General features: G+C 44.5%; 2 protein-coding genes across 4 annotated transcripts; both read right to left on the bottom strand.

Moving 5' to 3' along the window:
* Window positions 1-580: 580 nt before the first annotated feature.
* Window positions 581-907, bottom strand: LOC112836420 (small cysteine and glycine repeat-containing protein 6-like). Its single transcript, XM_025888111.1, has one exon. The coding sequence runs from the start codon at window positions 905-907 to the stop codon at window positions 581-583; it is 327 nt and encodes a 108-aa protein (XP_025743896.1).
* A 27-nt stretch (window positions 908-934) lies between these two features.
* LOC112835267 (uncharacterized) lies at window positions 935-13,645 on the bottom strand. Of its 3 annotated transcripts, XM_073877676.1 has the most exons (5): window positions 12,614-13,645; window positions 11,710-12,225; window positions 10,756-11,045; window positions 4,322-4,757; window positions 935-1,642 (listed from the first exon to the last, which is right to left on the bottom strand). In XM_073877676.1, exons 1-3 carry the CDS (start codon window positions 12,636-12,638, stop codon window positions 10,966-10,968), a joined length of 621 nt encoding a protein of 206 aa, XP_073733777.1. In that variant the 5' UTR covers window positions 12,639-13,645; the 3' UTR covers window positions 935-1,642; window positions 4,322-4,757; window positions 10,756-10,965. The 3 variants fall into 3 exon arrangements, with proteins under 3 accessions (XP_073733777.1, XP_073733774.1, XP_073733773.1); XM_073877673.1 differs by lacking the exons at window positions 935-1,642; window positions 4,322-4,757 and adding an exon at window positions 9,983-10,501; XM_073877672.1 differs by lacking the exons at window positions 935-1,642; window positions 4,322-4,757 and having other exon boundaries at window positions 10,966-12,225.
* Between the last annotated feature and the right edge of the window lie 4,196 nt (window positions 13,646-17,841).

The following is a 17,841-nucleotide window of genomic DNA, read 5'->3' on the forward strand; positions in this document are numbered from 1 at the left end:
GCGTCCCGTTGCTGTTGGTACCTGGAATGCATGGACAGTGGGGGCAAGAAAGCTATTCTCATGGTCCTTGCCTTGCTCTGCTATCGTTGCCCGTCTTCCGAGGGATGTTTAAGTGAGATTAGATGTTCCAGGAGGTGGGATACGATAAAATCAAAATAAAGGCAAAGAGAAACACTTAATGATAAAAGTTTTTATTTTACTAGAAAATTTAGAAAAGAGCTCTTGACAAATAGGAATGCAAGATGAAAAAGGAGCAGATATAAAAGCATACACACGGGAAGGAAATAATCACATACATCTAGGGAATAATAAAGTGACCCTGTCCCATGGAGTGCGTGATGTCAGCTCTTTTTTAGGAGTTTTCACGTCCTTGTTTTTGCTGTTCCCTATTTGATTGGAAACTTTTCAGTTAGGAAAACTGGGAATACTCAAAGCAGATAAAAGAGGAAACTAAATCCAGGAGCAAAATCAGCCACAGGGGATAAGTCTCAGAATACCAGAGGACAACAGGTAGGACAGGTGAATGGAGGGGAAGAAAAGCCCAGTAGCTCCTGTGCAGGGACAGAGGCCGGCCGGTTGCCTAGTAGCAGCACTGCTTCTTGCAACAGCTCTTCTGCTGGCAACAGCACTTCTGCTGGCAACAGCTCTTTCCACCGCCGCAGCCACACGAGCCGCAGCCACACGAGCCACAGGAGCGACAGGAGCGGCGGCAGCAGCAGACCACGGGGGTACTGCAGCAGCCCCCACAGCAGCCGCAGCAGCAGGGGCAGCAGGCCGAGCAACAGCCCACCCGGTAGCACCTGCAGGTGGTGCAGCCGCCGCCGCAGCCGCCGCCGCAGCCACCGCCACAGCCACCGCCGCCACCGCCGCAACCACCGCAGCCGCCACCGCAGCCACAGCAGCCCATGGTGTCAGGAGAGAGGACTCAGGAGGGAGTAGCGAGGAGGGAGACTCGGGAGGCCAGGGAGGTCTCGTGTCGCCGTCTGCGGGGGGAGCCCCTTATGTACCAACACTGCGGGGAGAGCACTGACCCAGGATTCGAGGCCACTTCCCTGTTGTTGTTGATGCAAATATCCACAGCTGAATCTCACATGGCCTTTTGTGCACTTCCTCAATGGGTCCTTCTGACTTGTAAACTTTGCTAAATTTATCTTTTACTTGTCTTTTTAAGGTCATTTTAAAAATAGGACAGGAAGTAACTATGAAATTCCATTTTTGTTTGTTTTGGGGGGGCGGGGTTGGAGGTTTTTTGGTAGACATCTGAATGGGTCAGAATTTCCCTTGGGTACTTATACATTTCTTGGTTGTATCAGCCCAGGACAAGATATTTTCATTCCTACATCATTTATAAGCATTTACTAAGTGGTGAAGCATCCCTTTAGGCAGAAGAGAAGATTTTGAGAATCAAAGGAAAAGGTGATCCTGGGTCACATTGTTTCATCGTCCCAAGGCAGAGTTCCTTGGGTGTTTCTTCATCCTGTAACATCAGGTAGGAGGAGACTCTGATTCAGAGGAGAAGGGACCCAGCGCTTTCAGGGGTTATTACAGAGTGCCCTTAGCGTTCTGCCAGAAGATAGAAGTGCATCCTGAGCACATTCTCAAGCCATGTGCCAAACTCGAGGAGCCCTCTGCTATCATCAGCCTGTTTAAAAAGAAAGACAGACCTAGGGCACCTGGGTGGCTCAGTCAGTTAAGCATCTGCCTTCGGCTCAGGTCATGATCCTGGGGTCATGCGACGAGCCCCACATCAGGCTCCCTGCTCAGCAGGGAGTCTGCTTCTCCTTCTCCCTCTGCCCCTTCCCCCCACTCTTGCTCTTGCGATTTCTCCCTCTCTCAAATAAATAAAATCTTAAAGAAGAAAAAGAAAGACAAACCTAAAGGCATATTTCCAACATTGCTCAATCCCTAGTGATCATGGACCAGTCCGCCGTGGAACGCTTACTTGAAATGGTTGCTTCTAATTAGTCATTCTTATTCAGATCACTCCTTCCTGTTGAGGGTAAATAGGGAAGGCAATCAGTACGGTCTGCCGGTCAGGTTCTACTGACTGTTGTAGAATATGAAAGTGCTCTTATCAGCCATCCTAGGACAGTCTAAGTGGCGAACAAATGAGGCAAGCCCAGGTGTCCTGTCAGCCCCCTGCGTGACCCTGAGTTGAAGGAGTCTGGAATAATGTTATAATCCAGGTCTTTAACATAGGGCTCTCTTCCTGTTACTTTATTGTTACTGTTAAAGAAGTCTTAAAATTTAACCAAGGAAGACCTGTACTCTGAAAACTATAAAACTTTGGTGAAAGAAACTGAAGATGACAAGCAAATGGAAAGATAGTCCATGTTCATGAATTGGAAGAGTCAACATTGTTAAAATGTTCATACTACCCAAAGCAATCAACAGATTCAATGCAATCCCTATCAAAATACCAACAGCATTTTTCACAGAACTAGAACAAATAATCCTAAAATTTCTACAGAACCACAAAAGACTCTGAATAGCCAAAGCAATCTTGAAAAAAAAGAGCAAATCGTCATGTATCACAATCCCAGATTTCAAGATAAACTTCAAAACAGTATGGTACTGACACAAAAACAAACACATAGATCAGTAGAACAGAATAGAGAATCCAGAAATAAAGCCATGCTTTTATGGCCAGTTAGTCTATAATAAAAGAGGCTAGAATATACAATTTGAAAAAGACATTATCTTCAACAAATAGTATTGGGAAAACTGGACAGTTACATGCAAAAGAATGAAATTGGACCACTTTCTATACCATACACAAAAGTAAACTCAAAATGAATTAAAGACCTAAATGTCAGACCTGAAACCATAAAAGTCCTAGAAAAAAACATAGGCACTAATCTCTTTGATATCAGCCATAGAAATATTTTTCCAGATATTTCTCTTTTGGCAAAGGAAACAAAAGCAAAATTAAACCACTGGGACTAGAGTAAAATAAAATCTTTTGCACAGCAAAAGAAATCATCAACAAAACAAAAAGACAACCTACTGAATGCGAGAAGGTATTTGCAAATGATGTATCCAATAAGGGCTTAATATCCAAAATATATAAAGAATTTATACAACTCAATACCCAAAAAAGCAAATAATCCAGTTAGAAAATGGGCAGAGAACATGAATAGACGATTTTCCAAAGAAGAAATACAGATGGCCAACAGACACATGCAAAGATGCTCAACATCACTCATCATCAGAGAAATGCAAATAAAACTACAGTGAGGTACCACCTCATACCTGGAAGAATGGCTAAAATCAAAACCACAAGAAACAATAAGTGTTGACAAGGATGTGGAGAAAAAGGAATCCTCGTGCACTGTTGATGGGAATGCAAGCTGATGCAGCCACTGTGAAAACAATATGGACACTCCTTAAAAAATTAAAAATAGAATTGCCATATGATTCAGTAATTCCACTACTCGGTATTTACACAAGTAGTTATAAAAAACATTAATTTAAAAAGATATGTGCACCCCTATGTTTATCGCAGCACTGTTTATAATAGCCAATGAAGTAGCCCAAGTGTCCATCAATAGACTGGATAAAGAAGGTGTGGTATATACACATACAATAGAACATTACTCAGCCGTAAAAAAGGATGAAATCTTTTGCAACAACATGGATGGATCTAGAGGGGATAAGGCTTAAGTGAAATAAGTCAGTCAGAGAAAGACAAATACCATACGATTTCACTCACCTGTGGAATTGAAGAAACAAAGCAAACAAACAAATAAAAAAAGAGACAAACAAAAAAACAGACTCTTAAATACAGAGAACAAACTAATGGTTACCAGAGGGGAGGTGAGTGGGGGGATGGGGAAACAGGTGATGGGGGTTAAGCGTACACTCATCAGTATGAGCACTAGGTAATGTATGGGATTGTTGAATCACTATACCATACACCTGCAACTAATATAACACTGTATGTTATAGTTGGATTAAAAAAAAATGTCTTAAAGATTACTTCTTTGTGAATGCAACTATGTCCCACTTTTCAGAGCAGAAAGATAACGGAGGGACACCTGGGTGGCTCAGTCAGTTAAGTGCCTGCCTTCAGCTCAGGTCATGACCCCAGAGTCCTGGGATCGAGGCCTGCATCAGGCTCCCTGTTCAGTGGGGAGTCTGCTTCTCCCTCTCCCTCTGCTCCTCCCCCCTTGCTCATGCTCTCTCCCCCTCTCTCGCTCACTCACTCTCTCTCAAATAAATAAATGAAATCTTTTTAAAAAGAGAGAGAAAAAGAAAGATAATAGAGTGGTTTGGCGCTTTGGCTTGTTCGTACAGACCTCTAAATCATGCCCACACCTACCTGGCTTCAGTCACCACCGTTCTAGGAAAAACTCTGTATAAAATACCCGATTCACTTCTGGTTGATACTTTTTTTGTTGGAATGTGTTCATGTCCTGTGAATTTTTGGTAGCTCTTCTTTCTTGTGCCAGAGTCAAGACAGAACAACAAAAGTGTTTAAATAACTATCCTGGGAAATAACAATGAGCAAGCATTTCTTCCATGCCTTCAGTTCATACACATTTCTTCCCAATTCTCTAAACTTCAAGATTCCTCTGTTCTTGCTTAAAAGGGTTCATGAACTTCTGCTTTAAAGCATATTAATATTTTCCATCATATCAACTTGTGGGGAGCAGCATATGCAATTTAATAAATAGTTGTTGAATTATCCTTCTTACGAGGAGGTAACTCTGAGGACACTGTGAGGGCATCACGAGACGAATCCACAGGCTCTCAGTCTGGTGAGAAATGCATGCAAAAAAAAAAAAAAAAAAGAATTCCAGTACATGGCACCAGAACCAGAATAACCTGATCAACTGACTTTCTTAGAGATATGAGAAAGAAGTTGATTCTGAGTTTATATGGGAGAAGGCGGTTTGGGAAAACTGTGACAGGAACCATCTACATAGGAAGGGCTTCCTTCCCCTCTAAGAGCCTCAGTAAGGACTGGAGATGAGAACAGGTGAGGGGCAATCCAGGCAGCACCCCCCATAGGCCTGCAGCGGGCACCTGCGGGTTGGGACCAAGGGGAAGGGCTGGGAACACAGGTAGAGTTAAGGGTAGAAATCCTTGGGCACAGGTATCCCTGCTTTCTGAAAGTTCCTGTTAGGCTACTTTGCTTTTAGAAAGACCTATATTAGTACCTGTTTTTGCTAATGGGAAGAAATCTGAAGAGGATTTTTCACTGTTATGATAAAAGCCGCAATATAGAGCTGCTCCAGAGGCCGCGCGAGGTACCTGAGCAGTGAGAGAGGCCCCGTGCAGCCCCTTCCCCTAGAACCACCCTCAGCATCCCTGCATCCGGCTGCCAGGGCTTCGAACTGTGTCTGTGAGCATCTGTGCTTTCTCTCCATTGATTGTGTGCATCTGTTAGCAAGTTGTGTCCTACGGTTGCAGAAAAGCCTGAGAGGTCTGGGAACACTCAAAAATTTTTCCATGTAAATTAACAGTAATTGCTTCCTCAGCTTTACGCCACTTTGGTTTATGAAAGTGTTCATAGGAACGCTCTACTTCCGGCCGGATAGCAAGGGAAAGCTGCTCCAGAAGCACTGGGCGTGTGGCATCCGTGGGACCTGGGATTCATGTTTCTGGAAGGTGACTGACCACAGAACCAGGACTTGGGAAGGTGAGACCCCAAAAGCAGGGACCAGTTAAAAGGCTTTTGCAACAGTGATGGCTGGATAACCTCAGTGGGCTAGAGGGGGGAGCAAAGAGGGAAGGAACAAGTGGTAAGCAGGGCATAGAACAATCCCCAAGGGACCCCATCATACTAGAGAAAATACCATCACATTAACAGTAACAAACAGTGTTTTACTACATCGGCTACGTAGTCCCTTAGTAAGTGGTCAGTAAATATTGTTGAATGTGTCAATCAATTAACTGATTAACTGAATTTTGCTGGTCATGGTGTGCCATGTAGGTCTTCTCAGCCTCTTCAGAGTCCTCCTGCCCCAAGACCCATGATCCTGGGGGTCCTCACGAGGTGTCAGTGTGCTCAGGAACGGAGCACACTCAGCAGCTCTGTGGAGTGTCCCTTTCTCCCCTGGCCGGTCCCCCAGGGCTGGCGGTGATACAGCTCTGAGGTCTTGCAAGCAGGAAAAGCCACGATGGTACATGGTGGCTGCCACTGGTTGCGAGGACTGCCTAAGGGTTGCAGGTCCTAAGCCAAAGCCACACCATGACTGAGCCCACACTGTCACCAGCCACTGCCCTGTGCTGTGGTTGCTACCAGTGCCGACCTTCCCCACCACATCTGCAATCACATCATCCTGCCCTGACGTCTCAGCTGCCACGGAAAGAATGTCCTCCCCCACCTGGTACCATGCCCCAGACTCTCCATGTCTCACTGGGAATGTTTCTCATTGCCTTTTCTTCCACATGCCTCAGGCCCAAGTCCATAGGGACATCCAATTGCTCTTGGTCCATGACATGAACCACTCAAAAGACCTCTAGTAATTGGGTCATCGTCATAGAACTGAACACCATTGCCTGACTCTTCTCACTTAAAATGACTCTGTTTTCTTTTGTTTTCGTTAACAATCCCCTCAGTCTTCATTCCAAGACACCCCTGGTGGGCCCACTTCACCATTTCTGGAGACCTAACCAGACACATCAGAATCTCCAGACCAGTCAAGTTGAAGTTCAGATGGGACAGTCACTGCCTAAGTGTACATGACATCATGGATGCAGAATTGATAAATATTTGTGGTTATCCATATGGCTTTCCAACTACTTTTTCTAGCTGAATAACCTAGTCAACTTTACCCCTTTTCCCTACATACTTGCTATTGCCCCCTGTTTTTGTACCAGTCTTTCCTACAGTTAGGTCAAAATGTAAATTTCTGCATATATTACATGTACTACAAGTGTATTTGTGGAATGTCAAAGTGAAAAAGTATAGAGAAATTCTTCACTGGTGCCCCTTGCTCTCCAAGGTCCTTCAAACCAGATATTCAAATAATGAATAAGATATTAACAGAATCATGGTGAAGTTGAAATCATCATTCAGAGGCTCTACTCTTAATTGAACTGGCATGGAACAGATTAGCAACAGCTAAAGTAACTTACTGTCTATAAAGGAAATGGGATTATTTGTTTTTATCTGAATATTTAACTGTGTTTCCCTTATTTTTTGTTAGTGAAAGGATGGGAGAACCCTTACATTTTTTTCTTTTCTTTTCTTCTTCTTCTTTTTTTTTTTTTTTTAGAGGGGGCTTTTGGGAGGAGGGGCAGAGGGAGAGGGAGAGAGAGAATCCTAAGCAGGCTCCACACCCAGTGCAGAGCCTGACGTGGGGCTCGATCTCACGACCCTGAGGTCATGACCTGAGCCAAAATCAGGAGTCAGATGTTTAACCAACTAAGCCATCCAGGTGCCACAAGAACCCTTATAGTTTTTAAAAAGTAGTCTGTTCCTCTTTCCTTCTTAAATGACAGAAATGTTCTGCACACTAACCTAGAGGAAAGAACAGATGTCAGTGGATGTGGCAAAAGGATGTCTTTTAGGGATACTTCACAGAGCCAAAGAGATGATGGAAATGATTGGTTAAACTGGGAAAAGACAGTCAGAGACTAAAGAAATAAGGACTCAGAGCACACCAAGATCACCTGTAGACCCTAAACCATAACATTAATCTAATTAAATATTAATTAACAATGCCTTCCATTGTAAAAGAGTGTGGGAATCCCTAAAATCACCCAAAGACCAAACTAGACTCCTACACAGATACCATCTAATGGGTTCTTTGCTTCACTTGAATTTTTACTGAGATTTGAAGAAATAACATTGGACAATGATCAGATCTCATTCAAAGGGTGACTGCATTCAGATTAACCCCCATATGGGACTGTCAGCTCAGCTCCATCCCGTTGGGATAGACAACAATCCCAACTCCCAACCTGTACAATCAGGTCATTGGAAGCCTTAGAGCATTCAAATATGTGACCCATTAGTTGGTAACACAAATTCCTACCTAAAGCATGGTTCAAATGCATAAGCATGCCAGTTAAAAATAACCAGGTGCGGCTGTTCTAAATAGAGGATACTATTCAGTGCATCTATCAATTAACTTCCTACTTAGAGTCCTATTTGGAATGATAAACACTTGAGCAAAGCAAACCACATTAACAAATATTTGTTGAACCCATTTCACATGCCAGGCCACACATGGGTATTGCAAGGAAATGTACTTCTAAGTAATTCCAACTGATCAGAGATATGAGAAGAAATAATTGGGTAAATTGAGGGGAAAAAAGATTTAAATAATAGTCCAATAAAATAAGAGTTGACTCCAAGTATGGGTTGTTTAAGTTCCAAGTGAGTATTAAGACTTGCAAGAGTTCCAAGGAGGCGCTAATTAATTCCAATTATGTAGTGAAGATAGGAAAGCTTTATGAAGCAGGCAGAGCTCAAGCTGGGTCTTGAATGGGACACCAGATGGGAACAGGTAGACAGGAGGAAGGAGGGGAGGTGGAGTGTGCAGTCTGGGATCATCCCGCTTCCTCCCTCCACTTCCAGGGGTATGACCGGATCCTTCTTTATCTCAGTTTCCTGATGAAAAGAATAATACCTCTAGCAGAGGGTTATTGTGGAATGTAAATGTGATAATACATATAAACACCGAAAATAGAGCTTGGGAACTACTCGATAAAAACTGTTGTTAATATTAGGATGGCTTTCCTACTTATTTACAAGTCCTTGGGATCACTGATGCCTAGTCACTGTCTGAGAATAACAATTTGAATATGAATATTATTCCATGTAGAAAATCTATGTTTATGTCTGCATAGAAATAACAGTGGTGGGGTGAGCGGGGAATATTTGGATCCACATAATACTTCTTCCCAGGGCCAGACCTAATGTAGGGTGAATGAAGCACTCGCCTGGGGTGAAAATTTAAGGTGGCACCAAAAACTTCAAGTCATTGAGATCTTTTTAATGCAATATTTTAAAAAATCAAAATTGGTACAAAAAGTCCATGATGAAAACAATATCAAAATTTTACCAAAAGACAGGGCTGGATGCTGTACTTGCTTGACTCGGCCTCCCCTAGTCCCAATCCTGCTTCTTACTTTACAAGCCTCTGACACAGTTTAGTATTGCCTAGGTATTTAAATGGTCCACAAACACAAACATGGCTCCACCTCCTTCCTGTTAAAGACTGTGGCAGGAGGGAAGATACATGTGGTTAGCATGAATGCAGAGTCCCTAAGGTCCCATTTCCCAAGGAGCAGATTTTCAATTATAGTCATGGCAAGAGGGAGGCCTCCACCATGAATCACGTGCCAGATTCTGAAAGGCCACAAAGATGAGCAAAGAATCTTTCACAGTATGGGACACAGTGTCCACACACTTGCGTGAGGACTTTGCTCACTTATCTGGCCCCATCTCCTCATGTGACACCCCCACCCTCAACTCTGCAGCCACACCCCACTCGGGCTGTCCCCACTGGTCATGCTGCCTCTCACCTCTGACCTTTGCACACATAGTTGCCTCTGCCTGAAGTAGATCCCATCCCTGCCATGTCCCCTGACACACCCTCTTCCCAGCAGTTGCCTTAACCCTTCTTGACTTGGTCTAAGTGTCACTTCCTCCATGAGCTTTCTATGACCTTGGCACCGCCCCCTACCCCCAAAAAAACCTGGGTTAGATTTTCATGCATTTCCTTAATACCTCAGGGCTCTCAGCCACAGCACTTATCACATTACACAGTATTTCTCATTTACTTGTTTGTCTCCCTCATCAGAATGTAAGCACCCCAGGGCCAGGAGCCATTGCTTAGCATCTTCCGGCCCCAGCATCTGGCACAGTGAGCATCAGTCATTCTGGAGCCTGAATAGATGGATACATCAGTGGGACAGAACAGAAAAAATTACCTCTATAGATAGATGTATTAAAAATTACATACATAATTATAAAAATTATATATATATATATAATTTTATTAAGAGAGTCCCTATCTATCTATCTAGCATCATCTGTTTATAAGTAACAATAGTAAGATACAGAATACATTATCTGATACTAAAAAAACAATGAAGCATTATGGGAGCTCAGAGAGATATAAGTTCCTAGCCTAGAAGTGGAGGAGGTTTAGTGGGGAAGATGGGATTTAAGCTGAACCCATGCCATCTCCAGGTGGGTTCAAGAGGCACAAGAAATAGGACTTAAAAAATAACTAAAGTCTTCCAGCCCCGGCCCCATAACTCCTATGTAAGTTTGGTAAATGGATACCTCCCACAGCACTTGTCAAGGAACCCAGAACAAATACACCAACTTCAAGACCACTTCCGGAGACTAGAAGACCCCTCTTCCTTCCAACATTAAGCACTGGTAGACAGTTACATCCCACTAGTAATGAGTTAAGTAGCTGTCACCTGGATAAGCAGAGAATATGCCCTTGTGCAGCCTAGAAATTCTTTCGAGTGCTGAGAAGGAACTTGCTGGAACGTAGCTCTCACCCAGGAAGCAGCGTTCAAGGACCACCTGGCAGTGTGAGGAACAGATAACAGCACATGTATGCATGAGCATGGGAAGACCAAAAAGAGGGGTAATAAATGAACAAGGAAACTGGTCTAAACTTGGAGAATCAGTCTGGTATAGGAAAAGGACTGTCGGGTTTGGCGTCAGGAAAACCTGGGATTCAATCAGGATTTATTTAGCTGTGTTTCTTTCAGGGAATTTCTTAACTGCCTCAACCTCAGTCACTTCAGCAATGAAATGGGTCTAATACAACTCACCTCGAAGGCTTGTAGTGAGCTATAGAAGTAGCCATGTGTGTAGAGGGGAGTCCAGGAGAACTCACCACCCATCCTTTCTTTTCTTCATGGACACAGGAGCAGTGTGCAAGCCGAAGGAGAGGACCCCTCGGCTGCCCTGCTGCTGGAGCTGGGCTGGCCACAAGGGTTGGCCCTGATGTCATAGTGTGGCTCCCCTCCTGTTGTTGAGAATCATCCCATGTACTCGGCACCTGGGCAGCGGTACGTCTTCCCTCCCCAAGGGCCTGCCCCAAGAGTTTGCTGCACAAAATCTGCACAGAAGCAGAGAGAAAAGACACAGTTGTCGGAGGCACAGCCAAGGATGCTAGCAAGAACAAGAGCCTCCCAGAACCCTCCACGGAGCTCAAGCTCCCCACCAGGGCCAATGCTTCTCAGTCTCCCCAGAAACCACCCAGCACCGCAGGGTCGGGGCTACCCTAGCCTTCTCCCTTCCTTTGAGGCTCATTTTTTTGGCTGCAGGAGCACCAGAGCTGGATTCACTATGCAGGAGCCCAAGCAGTTGACGGAGAAACTCATAGAACATGTGACTAATGGAGAGATGTCATCGTGCATCAAGTCAGTTTATTAGGAAATTTAAACAAGCAGATGTAGACAGAGCAACAGAAAAGACTGCACACAGGCAGAAAACTCCCAAATGGCCAAAAGCCAGGCCTAGATATTTATAAAAGATAGAACATTATGAACAAATAAACTCCTAGGATTCCCAGTAAACTTTGGCATTGCCCAGCTGCCTTCCCATCGGCTCTCTGGTTGCATCTTTGTTTCACGCTGTGCGAATGGGGCAAATTTGTGCCAAGTGTGGGCAGAGGGAGATCTCAGAAGGATAAAGCCTGAGGCCCAGGAAGCATGAGGGGGGAAGCTGGTGACAGAGAGGCCCAGGGAGAGGCGTAGGTGGATGAGGTGAAGCCGTCTTACCCGCAGGGCAGAGTGGCCTCCCACAGCCCGCTCCCGGCAGGGGCTGAGCTGCTGGCCGCCTAGCAGCAACATTGCTTCTTGCAACAGCTCTTCTGCTGGCAACAGCACTTCTGCTGGCAACAGCCCTTCCCACCGCCGCAGCCACACGAGCCGTAGCCACACGAGCCGCAGCCACACGAGCCACAGGAGCGACAGGAGCGGCGGCAGCAGCAGACCACGGGGGTACTGCAGCAGCCCCCACAGCAGCCGCAGCAGCAGGGGCAGCAGGCGGAGCAACAGCCCACCCGGTAGCACCTGCAGGTGGTGCAGCCGCCGCCGCAACCGCCACCGCAGCCGCCGCCGCAGCCACCACCGCAACCACCGCCGCAGCCACCGCCGCAACCACCACAACCGCCACAGCCACAGCAGCCCATGGTGTCAGGAGAGGACTCAGGAGGGAGTAGCGAGGAGGGAGACTCGGGAGGTGAGGGAGGTCTGGTGCCGCCCTCTGCGGGGGGAGCCCTTTATGTACCAACCCTGTGGGTAGGAGCGGGAAGACATGTGACCACTTCCCTGTGGTTGATTTCAGCTCCTATGGGAAAACCTCAGGCTCTTCCTGTTTATTTCCGGACACCTTTAGTCTCGTTAAGTCACCTGTTTTCATCTCGGCTAAATTTATCTCTGTTTCACCCAACGGGAATATTTAGCAAAGAACCCATCCCCGTTTTCAAATAGAGCTGGTCTTGGAATCGATGAGCCGGGAAACGCATCTGCCCACTGACGTTTTGCTTCCTCCCCAGTATTTGCCCCCGGGGAATGATTATTTCCCTTGACACCTCTTTGAGGAAGATTCTTAGGGGTCCTTTCAGGAGGGGAAAGAGAATACACAGAACCTTAAATAAAGGAGGTAACTTGCAATATCCACCACGTTTCCTACCACTGGTCAGCATGTCACAGATCCCTCTAGACCAGCAGACGCGTGTGTTTCTTCTTCCTGGGATACCTGCTCTGGCTGCAATGGCGAACTCGGCAAATGATAAAAACCATCCTCCCTGGAGAAGCCCCCAGTCTCCAGATCCAGCTTCAGCACCTTCGCACTCTCAAATGTCTGCCTTGTCATTCGTTCTCCTTGCTTGAGTCACACATGTAGCTTCAGTCTTAGTCACAGAGCAGGTGACAAGGCAGGCACGTGGTGAGCTTTCAGAGGCTCGGGGAAGCTCCTCTGTCCCCAGAGACTCCATCATCTGACAGCTGCCTTCCAAGCGTTACCATTAATTTTAAAGTAACACCATAAGCCCATTACTTGCTCAAATAGCACTTTTTTTTGGGAAAAATAACTAAATTTTCCCAAAAATTTAGTGAACACAGTGGCATTGTTTTAGACTTTTGCAAATCGCTTTAATGTCTGACTTAATCAAAGATGAACGGCTGCTCGTTATCTATCTTCAGTGTTGTAACTATTGGACTGTGTTCTTTTGGTGGAAGCACATAAAGAAAACCCAGCCTCACACCAATACCCAGTGGGAAAAGGATGATCTTACCAGCCTCAGGGCCCCCGTGGGTCTTTGAACCACACACTGAAGACTGCCAGAAGAGAGATTTGGAAACTTTGGGTCCCTGCGGAAAGAAACTACTTAAAAATGTACCCAACTATTGACTTTCACCTCATCAAGTATAATAAATCTCTACGCATCGTAAGTATATGGTATAATGATGGCTCAATGCCACTTAATGAAATTTTAGTGTTTCTATATAAAAACAAAAACAGACAAAAAAAACCAAACCCTACCTTACGCTGCTCTATTTACCAGGGGCCCACATTTTGTTCCTACTCGACAATCCTCGGCTTTACACTAAAGTCCAGACTCCCCGGTAACCATCTGGCTTCTATTTGCTTTGCAGCCTAATCTGTCTGGGGCTCGAGGGTTGTAACCCCAAGCTGCACAAGAAGGGAGAGTTTGGTAATTCACAGCACTACGACTAGTAGTTAATCTTTCTGGTACGGGTACTATGTGCCGCACAGGGTATGGAGTACTTAGAAATAAGACAGAGACGTTAACAATGAAATAGGCAAGATTCAGCAAGGAACATGCAGCACAAGAAGGAACAGGGTCAATGAGCCGAAGTCCTGTGGGATGATGGTGCTGACACAGGACCCGCCCTCGATCCCTCCTGTGACCCAGACCTTTTAGCTCTCCTAAAGGAAACACAGCAGCCATATAATCATTATTTGTACTTTTACGTCCTCTCTTGACCTCCCTCATGAGTGTGCCTTTGGCTGAAAATGCCCTCTTCCACCACTGAAATTCCACTCGTTTTTAAAAAGGCAGATCAAATGTTAGCTTTTCCCAATCACGCCAATTGAAATTAATCTTCCTTTTTTCTCCCCTTTGGTTTTGGCTGGATCTTCTTTACATGACAATAAAGGAAGGAGGGAAGACAGGCAAGGAAAACAGGTGGAAATGGTGTTGGGTAGGAGGACAACGGCGAGGCAAGGAGGGGCTGAGAGCTGGTCGCACCACCACCACCACTGGCATCCGGGGAACTTGCTGGGTCCTCGCCCTGTCCTCCTCCCCGCTCACCTCTCTTCTCTCATCAGCTTGGCTCCTCTTCCTAGGGCAATGACCACTTCTAATCTTGTTCCCTTTCTTCAGATGCCAGATGCCTCCACCAGCCCCTTCACTCGAGAAGGATCTTCCTACCACAGGCTCTATAGACCCGCCCGTATCTGCGCCCTCTCTCTCCTTCTTGACTTGCGTTACAGCTAAGGAGGTGTACCTCCCCACTCCTCCCATTACAGGCCAGCCCCTCCATCTGTGCTCTGAAGACCATCTATCTGGGCTTTTAAATCTCCTTTCTCATGCACCTTCTACCTCCACGGGTACTTGTTGAGCACCTACTAAGTGCCCAGCCCATTAGAGGCTCTGCAGACACGGCAATGAACGCCCTCGGCTTTCTGGACCCTTCTCAGAAGCATCGAAAGCCTCAGGATGGCCTCTCTCCCCCCCTCAAACAAGGAAGCACCTCTGTTAGGCCCAGGCTGCCTCCTGACACTGCCTCTTGTTTCTCCTGCCTTGACAGCCACACCTGCAGAAAGCATTGTCCCCAGTCTAGCTCCCTGTAGATGACAAGCATGAGAACAGTGACATTAGAAAACAGGGATTGACCTTTCACACAGTTTACCTATATCAAATCATCATGTGATAAACTTAAATATCTTACAATTTTTTCAATTTTACCTCAGTAAAGTTGGGGGAAAAATCAAATAAAATAGGGATTCAGGGGGCGCCTGGGTGGCTCAGTCGTTAAGCGTCTGCCTTCGGCTCAGGTCATGATCCCAGGGTCCTGGGATCGAGCCCCGCATCGGGCTCCCTGCTCAGCAGGAAGCCTGCTTCTCTCTCTCCCACTCCCCCTGCTTGTGTTCCCTCTCTCGCTGTGTCTCTCTCTGTCAAAAAATAAATAAAATCTTAAAAAAAAAAACATAGGGATTCAGTGGGGATCAAGAATGTGGGAAAGGACAGTCAGCAAAATATGCATAATATTAGATATAATAAAATGCATTGGCAATCTTTCAACATACACTAAAATATGTAGAAACAAAATATTACCCATAATTTCACTATTTAAACATAATTACTCATAAGTTAATAACACACATATGCTTACTTAATATAGTTTTTGCTTTTTCTGATCGTTAAAGCTATATATATTCATCATAAAAGATTTGAAAAATGCACAGAAACACAAAGAAGACAGATTACCCACAAGCACATGTTACTGAATTAACTACTGTTCACCATAATTTTCTTGCAGAATTCTGGAAGAATACACATATGCACTATTCAAAAGCATAATCGGGGATGATAGGGTTGTCTCCTGGGTGTTACTGTATTTTTTGTTTACTATAATAAATAAAAATCTTCACCAAGCACTCCAGAACTTCTCAACTCCTCCCTAGACAACTACTTCACTGGAACTGCTCTAGTTCAAGTCCCAGATGGCCTCCATGTGCTTAACTCCAAAGTGTGCTCTTCAGGCAATTTACAAGATAATTTCTCGGCACCAGGCAGTTGGCAAATCTCCTACTGATCTTGCCACCCCTTTAGTCTACTTTGCAAAAAATGGCTATTTGGGAGGCTCGAGACTTGGTGTATAGTCTTGCCTGGTGTTGTCTCTTTAAAAAAAAAAAATTCACTTCCTTTATAGCTTATTGACTCCTTTGTGGAATAATGTAGATTTTATTACATAGATCGACCTACTTTCAAAATCTGATTTTTCTAAAGAGCATTTTCGGTCTGAAATGTTTTCAAGAATATTTTCCCCAATGTGGGATCGTCTTTTTGTCATTTTCTTGGGAAGGTGGGGGGATATCACCAGGTCTTCTGAGAATAATCTGGATAATTAGGGAGCTATTAACTCTTCATCCACTGGAGTCTAGACCAACACTGACCAATAGAACTTTTGGCAATGAAGGAAATATTCTATTTTGAGCTGGCCAATATGGTAGCCACTTACCACATGTGGTTACTTAGTATTTTAAAATATGACTAGTGAGGCTCAAGAACAAAAACTCTTTACGTATTTAATTTTGATTAATCTAAATTTCAATAGCCAATCATGGCGAGCAGCTACTATGTTGAAGAGCAGAGCTCTGGACTGACAGCACCTCAAAAGAAAGGACCACACCTCATCCTTCTTTGAATCAGTTCACCAAGAGTTTAATAATTGTCTTCTAGATTCCAGACACTGTGTAGCAGTCAGGGAAGTAAGGTGAATGAGAGATGAAACTGGCCCTAAAGAAACATATATAGTCCATCAAAAAGACACAGAAGTAAATCATCATAATGTAGTATGAAAAGTTCTATCACAGAAGGCCAAGTGGAAAACATACAGATCAGTTAATGAAATTTCCAACACCTAGCATAATTTCTGATATACAATACAGCAAGTTTTGCTATAACACTTGTTTTAAAAATGCAAATTTGTTCCAAGGAGGACATTATGCTAAGTGAAATAAGCCAGACATAGAAAGACAAATACTGCATGTTCTCACTTACGGACGGAATCTGAAAAAGTCAAACTCACAGAAGCAGGAATAGAAAGGCAGCAGGGGCTGAGGGGAGGGATATTGGGAAGATGTTGGTCAAAGGGTACCAATTTTCAGTTAGATGAGTAAGGTCTGTGAGCTAACGTACAACACGGTGACTGCAGTTCATAATACTGTATTGTATCCCTGAAATTTGCTTCCTAGAGTTAGTCTTAAATGTTCTCACCATGGAAAGGAAAAATATGGTACCTCAGTGAGGTGATGGATGTGTTAATTAACTTGATTATGGTAATCATTTTACAATGTACACATACATCAAGTAATCATACTGTACACCTTAAATATACACAATTTTGATGTGACAATTATACCTTCATAGGGCTGGAAAAAAAAGTTATTCCAAGGAGATTGCTATATTAGGCAACAATTAGAGAAGAATGCTAATTCTGTGCTTGCTTATGCAGGACTTTGTCTATAAGAAACACCAAACAGATGGAGAAAGCTTCACCCAGCTACAACACAACACACACACACACACACACACACACACACACACACACACACACACACTTCAGACAACTACCAGCCACCCGCATGCCCTGTGTGTTCTGAACTAGGCTCATCCACACCTGCAGTTACAACCTGCCCTCCCATTTCAGACACACCCCGTTCCACACCTTGACAATCACACAAGCTGCCCCTTCCCAGACCCACTTCCACAAGCAAACTTCACATCTTTTTCAAAGTAGAATGCCACATTTCTTATAGCATTTATATACTTTTAACCATATGTGTAAAATCATCTACACTTTTTATTAAGTTGCCATCATTTTTTAATAGGTCACTGATAGTTTTTGACACCGTTTCCCCAACCCAAGGGCCCTGTGGTTTTTATGGCTTAATTTTGTACAGTGCTATGATTTGCTGTGTTATAGCAGAACTGACTGTACATAGAGAAAAAAAATCTTCGCAATGAGCATCTTGCCACCCTGATCTCGAATTCTAAACATCATTCTCCAATAAAACGAACCAGACTCTTTGGAAGAAAGGGTGATTCCTGGTCTAGGGCTGGGGAGGGATGAAATGGGCCGTGAACATCTGTGTCG

The sequence above is a fragment of the Callorhinus ursinus genome, unplaced genomic scaffold (genome assembly GCF_003265705.2).
Source record: "Callorhinus ursinus isolate GAN/ISIS: 27379988/994484 unplaced genomic scaffold, GSC_fseal_2.0 scaffold2, whole genome shotgun sequence".
NCBI classification, from domain to species: domain Eukaryota; kingdom Metazoa; phylum Chordata; class Mammalia; order Carnivora; family Otariidae; genus Callorhinus; species Callorhinus ursinus.

Coding starts and splice junctions, on each gene's coding strand:
- LOC112836420 (XM_025888111.1), bottom strand. CDS start 907: ATGGGCTGCTGTGGCTGCGGTGGCGGCTGCGGTGGTTGCGGCGGTGGC.
- LOC112835267 (XM_073877672.1), bottom strand. CDS start 12,638: ATGCTGACCAGTGGTAGGAAACGTG. Junction 12,226..12,613: donor GACCAGTGGTAGGAAACGTG/GTGGATATTGCA, acceptor TCCTACCCACAG/GGTTGGTACATAAAGGGCTC.